This window comes from Loxodonta africana, chromosome 7, assembly GCF_030014295.1.
Source record: "Loxodonta africana isolate mLoxAfr1 chromosome 7, mLoxAfr1.hap2, whole genome shotgun sequence".
Classification (NCBI taxonomy): domain Eukaryota; kingdom Metazoa; phylum Chordata; class Mammalia; order Proboscidea; family Elephantidae; genus Loxodonta; species Loxodonta africana.
In genome coordinates this window covers 29,014,196-29,020,157 of record NC_087348.1, presented here as the reverse complement: position 1 = coordinate 29,020,157, position 5,962 = coordinate 29,014,196, and the positions used below count along the sequence as shown (strand labels likewise).

The 5,962-nt window shown below is 38.5% G+C and overlaps 1 protein-coding gene across 1 annotated transcript; it reads right to left on the bottom strand.

The window, feature by feature from the left end:
- Positions 1–1,480: 1,480 nt before the first annotated feature.
- On the bottom strand, positions 1,481–2,661 carry LOC135232090 (olfactory receptor 5D14-like). Its single transcript, XM_064289383.1, has one exon. The coding sequence runs from the start codon at positions 2,417–2,419 to the stop codon at positions 1,481–1,483; it is 939 nt and encodes a 312-aa protein (XP_064145453.1). The 5' UTR covers positions 2,420–2,661.
- Positions 2,662–5,962: the final 3,301 nt, after the last annotated feature.

The following is a 5,962-nucleotide window of genomic DNA, read 5'->3' as shown; positions in this document are numbered from 1 at the left end:
AAAAGGCACTCATCTTCAGGCTAAATGCACTAAAGCTGGTAGACCACTTTACCAAAGAACTCCATAGGTTTAAAAAGTAGGTGCTCAACCATGTATTCCACAGATCATGAAAGGGATTTATGAAATCATAAAGTACAACACATAGAAGTAAAAATGTTTGTATGTACTCTCCAGAACATCTTGAGGTTATGTTGCATTAAGTAAATGGCCTTTCAGAATAAATTCTTCTTTGAGATTTCACTGTCTCTTACTGTTGATGTTGTTGTGTCAAGTCAATTTTGATTATTAGGGACCCTATAGGATAGATTATAACTGCTCCATAAGTCTTCCTAGCATTGTGGAAAAGAACTTGAATGCTGCTTCAAGTTAAAACAGAGAGGTTTAAGGGTTTAAAACAATTGCAGTTAGGGGATTCCATAGCTTATTGAAAATGGAACCAGGTGGTCCTGGAGCAGGTTCTTTATACATGTATTCTTATGGGGTAAAAAGAGGAACTAAACCATAGGGAGGGCAATTACAGGAAAGTCAATAAATATTGTAATAACCACACTCTGATTGGTTATTGATTATTAATAATATAGTTAGTGACTACAAATAGTTTCACAGGATGCTTACATGTATTTTCTTTGTCTGTCTTGCAAAAGTATCTTGATAACAGCACCCAGACAGCACTCTTCCTGAGTACATGTGTTCTGAGGGGTGCAGAGAGTCACTTGGTTAAAACCCCTCGCAGCATACGGTTTCATATCCTTGTTTTAACCATCAAGGAAAAACATGTTTTTCCTCAAAAACACAGCTGTTAGTCTAGAAATCCAGATTAAAACTAGATAGCATAGCCAGCATATTATGCCTCTGTCTCACTGATTGCCCTGAAAGTTGTCTTTTCCTGAAACACTAGGCTCTAATCTTTACAGGAGTAGATTACCATATCTCTTCTCCCACAGAGCCACTGGTGGGTTTGAACCCCTGACCTTTGGGTTAGGGCTGAGTGCTTAACCATTGGGGTATATAGTATTGAGCAATTTAACCTCTGAGAGTTTTTGTTTCCTCATATATGAAACAGGATATTGATAGTATGCTCTGTTATGTAATTACTTGGGTCTTAAATGTGATAAAGCTTGTCAAAACTTAACTCAGTGTCTGTCACATAAAAAGCATCAAAGAAATATGTTATTATTAGTAATAGTATCATATTATTATTATTATTGCTATTTGTCTTTATTGTGATTTGCAGTATTTGGTTAGTTTTCAGAAAATTTGAAGAAGCAGATAGATACTCCATGGATCAAAATCCTGTGGAATTCACTCCAGAATTAAACTTCTTTGGCATATTCAAGGGATTTGAACTTCTCAATTCACAATATATTAACATGACAAACATTCATAAACATCTCGTACAAATACATCCTACAGATTTTAGAAGCATTGTAGGGTCTGGTCCAGTTGCTCATTGGGACTCCAACCGTGTTTTGAGTTTGGTTCAGTGAAATAGGGCTTTTGCACCTATTAACTTCCATAAGGCATCTTTCACATCTTTGTTCCTCAGGCTGTAGATGAGGGGGTTCAGCATGGGGTTGACCACTGTGTAGAATACAGAGGCCACTTTGACTGTCTGCCGAGAGTTTTTGGAGTTAGGCACACAGTAGAGGGAAAGGATGGTCCCGTGAAAGATGGTGATGGCAGTCAGGTGGGAGGCACAGGTGGAGAAGGCTTTGCGACGTCCACTGGCAGATCGGATTTTTAGTAGAGTCACAAAAATAAAAACGTATGAAGTGAGAATGATTAGTAGTGTACTCACCTCATTGAAGGTGGCAAACCCAAAAAGCAGAAGGTGAGGAATGCGTATATCAGACCTAGAGACAGCTATGAGAGCAGTATACTCACAGAAAAAGTGGTTGATTACATTGTGTCCAGAGAAGTCTAGAAGGAGAGCATAGCAAAGGAGTACCAAGGAGACAAACATTCCCCACAGATATGAGCCAGCCACCAGCAGGGTACAGAGTCTTTGTGACATGACCACTGTATAGAGCAGAGGATTGCAGATGGCCACAAAGCGGTCATAGGCCATCACTGTCAGCAGAAAGGACTCAGTCACCACTGCAGTGCAGGACAGGGAGAACTGGAGCATACAGCTAAAGTAGAAGATGCTTTTATCTGCCATGACCAAGTTTTCAAGCAGCTTTGGAGTAATGATAGAGGAGTAACAAAAATCAACAAAAGAAAGGTGACTAAGGAAAAAGTACATGGGGGTGTGAAATTTGGGGTTAAGCTTGATGATCACTATCATCCCAAGATTCCCTACCACGGTGACACTGTACATGATCAGAAACACAAGGAAAAGAGGAATCTGAAGCTCTGGGTAATCTGTGAATCCCAAGAGGGCAAAGGTTGTCTCCACACTCAGGTTTCTTTCAGCCATCACTGTACTTCCTTTGAAGGGAAAGGCGTGGGAGGAGAGTGTTGTTCCTGTCAAAGGGGAAGGTTTATGGGGGTGAATGACAAATATGTTTTGTTATGGTAGAGAAAAGAAAGTGAGAATAAAGAGTTATTGGAACTAGTTCTCTCCATAAGGAACATGCCTTATGCAAATAGCTGCTATGTGTATGCCAAACCAAGCTGATGTCTAAAACATTTACGAATTTCCATTGCCCTTTGAAATATTAGAATGAGGGTTTCCGCAGAAACACTTGTAATACTGAGTGTGTAGGAGTTATATTCACATGTCCATCAGCTTTTTCCTTGCATGCACAAGTACCATCAAAGGCACATAACTGACACTAAGCAAATACATACATACATATAGGACATACATACAGTACATAAGCTAGCTAGGTTCTGTGAAAAAAATGTAAAATGTTTGTCTCAAAGAATAAAATATACTGCTGCTATATTTTGCCTGTATTCTCAAATCAATTAAAATATTTAAAGGAATATGCTTGTATTTTAAGGAGAAAATGAAATACTAAAGAACCTAGGAAAAAAGCAGTGCAATTTCATTAGCACTTTTTATTCCATGAAGGCTACTACTCCTTTCGAATATCTTGATTGCCCAGTGGTTGGGGCTAAGGGAGATAATGACTTCCTTTTGACATGAGTGGAGTGCCCACTTTATTAGGGTTTATGCCTTAGCTTGATGTAAGGCTTATCTTCTGTTACAACACAGGCATTATATATACATACATACATATGTACATATATACACACACACACATATATGAGGAGCCCTGGTAGAGTAGAGGTGGCACGGTAGTTAAGAGTTTGGCTGCTAACCAAAAAGATGGGCTGTTTGAATCCATCAGTTGCTTCTTGGAAATTCTATGGGACAGTTCTACTTTGTCCTATAGGGTTGCTATGAGTCCAAATCAACTGGATGGGAATAGGTTCAGTTTTGGTTTGAGTAGAGTCGTGGTTAAAGTGCTCGGGTGCTAACTTAATGGTCAGCGATTCAAAACTCCAGCTTCTCCATGGGATGAAGATATACTTGTCAGCTTCCATAAAGATTTATAGCCTCAGAAATCATATAGGGCAGTTCTACTCTGTCCTATAGGGTTGCTATGAGTTGTAATTGACTCAACAGCAGCTGATAAATATATATGTATATGTGTATGTATATGCACACATACATGTGTACATGCACACATGTATCATGTACACATGCATGTATGTATATATTTTAGCGGTTCCAAGATTTATCAAATTAGAGTTATAACAGGACTAACTAGAAAGTTATGTTTGCATATAAATTATAACTTGTTGACTCAATTCTTAGGAAAGTTTATATACCAATTTAAGGTGCATATAAAGAGGATAAGGATAAATATCCATTTTTAAGCAGAAAGTTTATTCTATTCTTTGTGAAATTGCTGTCAATGGATAATAAAGATAAATATTTCCATGTTAACTTCTCTCTTTAATATGATGGGGCTCAGACTTAGCAGTTACAGTGACTTAATATTGAAAGAAAAATCAGAGAAGACCACAGTTATCACATCAGGAAAATAATATTTTCACCGGTTCATTAAAAAACCTGAGGTAACTCACCTGCTGCAGAGAAACAGGCCACCACTGTCCTGTTTCTCTGTAACCCGAGTGTTTCGGGAGCACTGCAGCTATTACATCTACCTCTACAGCCCTTGGGACTCCAACTCTGGGGAATCACTAGCATCTGTGTCTCAAGACAATTAATGAAGGCAAGTGTCAGGTTCTTTGTACCATTGCTAATGACTGAAATTTCCTTGTAATCGCACAGAAAAGTTGCAGCATGAAGTTGCCTACCAGGCTTTATTTGCACATTACTAAATGTCCTATGGAATTAATAAAACTAAGCTAAGGCAGGATTTCTCACATCAGAGATCCTTGCCACATCTATAATACAATTGCCTAGAATTCTAGGTTATGAACTTTCCTAGGCCCAAATCAGAATTCCTAGGAATGGGACACAATCATACACACATTTAAGAAGGAGCTTGGGTGACACGTATAAACATTGAGGCGTAAAAACCACTGCTAAGTGCTAAAATCACATTGGTAAGATGGTAAGATCTGGTGCTTTTTTTTCCTTTAACAATCTTGGTGGCATAGTGGTTAATAATTTGGCTGCTAACCAAAAGGTCAGCAGTTCGATTCCATCAGGTGTTCCTTGGAAACCCTGTGGAGCAGTTATACCCCATCCTATAGGGTCGCTATCAGTCAGAATTGACTTGACTGGCAACAGGGTTTTTTTTTTTTTTTTGGTATATTTAATAGGTTTAACTCATTCATCCATTAAGTCAACACATGTTTTAATATCTTATCATGCTGATTATTTTACATGTGCCTCTACTTGTCCATTTTCTGCCTCTTTCAGTGTGTTCCTTTGCTCTGATATGTATGATATCAGAACGTTGATATCAACATTTAAGGTTCTATGTCTTTAGCAGCTGGTATTCTTTCTAAAATGATGTTACTAAGAGGCTATTGGTGTTAGGAAGGAGAGAGTTTGACACATCAGACTGTGAGATTCATAATTATGATTTTTAATTTTTGTTCCCTTGGTTACCCATCAGGACCGTCACATAAAAATCAACATTTTGTCTTCACACTCAGTGATATCATATTTACCATCACTTCCTGTACAATAACAAACATGTGTGCGGCCTTGGGGAAAAAGGAATAAAGAACTTGGTTGTTAAGGATAGTGCCTCCAGACTCTTATCGCTAATTCTTCTATATGCATACCCCTAGTCAGTTATAATTTTTCAGAATTTCTCTGTAACTATGACACCCATATTGCTTAAGTCGGATTGAAGAATTTTTTTTGTTTTAATCATTTACGATGTCAGTATGTGAATCAAGGAATTTGAGTTTTACAGTTTGATGTTTACTTATTGTATTAGTTTCTTAGGACTGCCAAAAGAAATCACCACAAGCTTCGTAGCTTAAAACAACAGAAATTTATTTGTTTGCAGTTCTGGAAGCCAAATGTTTGAATTCGTGGTACTGGCAGGGACATGCTCTCTTTGAAGGCATTAGGAGAAAATTCTTCCTTGACTCTTCCAGCTTCCGATGGTTCCTTGTGTTCCTGGGCTTGTAGCAGCATAACTCCAAGTTCTGCCCCCATCTCCACATGGCCTTCTTCCCTATGTGACTGTGTCCTTGCTTACTTCTCATAATGAGATTCTCACTGGATTTATGGCCCAGCCTAAGAGAGTATGAAGGATTCCTGGTGGTGCTGCAGTTAGGAACATGGCCCAAAGGTTGGCAGTTTGAATGCACCAGCTGCTCTACAGGACAAAGATGTAGCAGTCTGCTTCCATAAAGATTACAGCCTTGGAATTCCTGTGGTGCAGTTCTACTCTGTCCTATAGGGTTGGTATGAGTGGGAATTGATTCCATGGCAATCGGTTTTTATTTTAAGGAGGTGTGATTGTATTTTAATCTTTAACTATGCCTTCAAAGACCCTATTTCCAAAAAGGTCATATT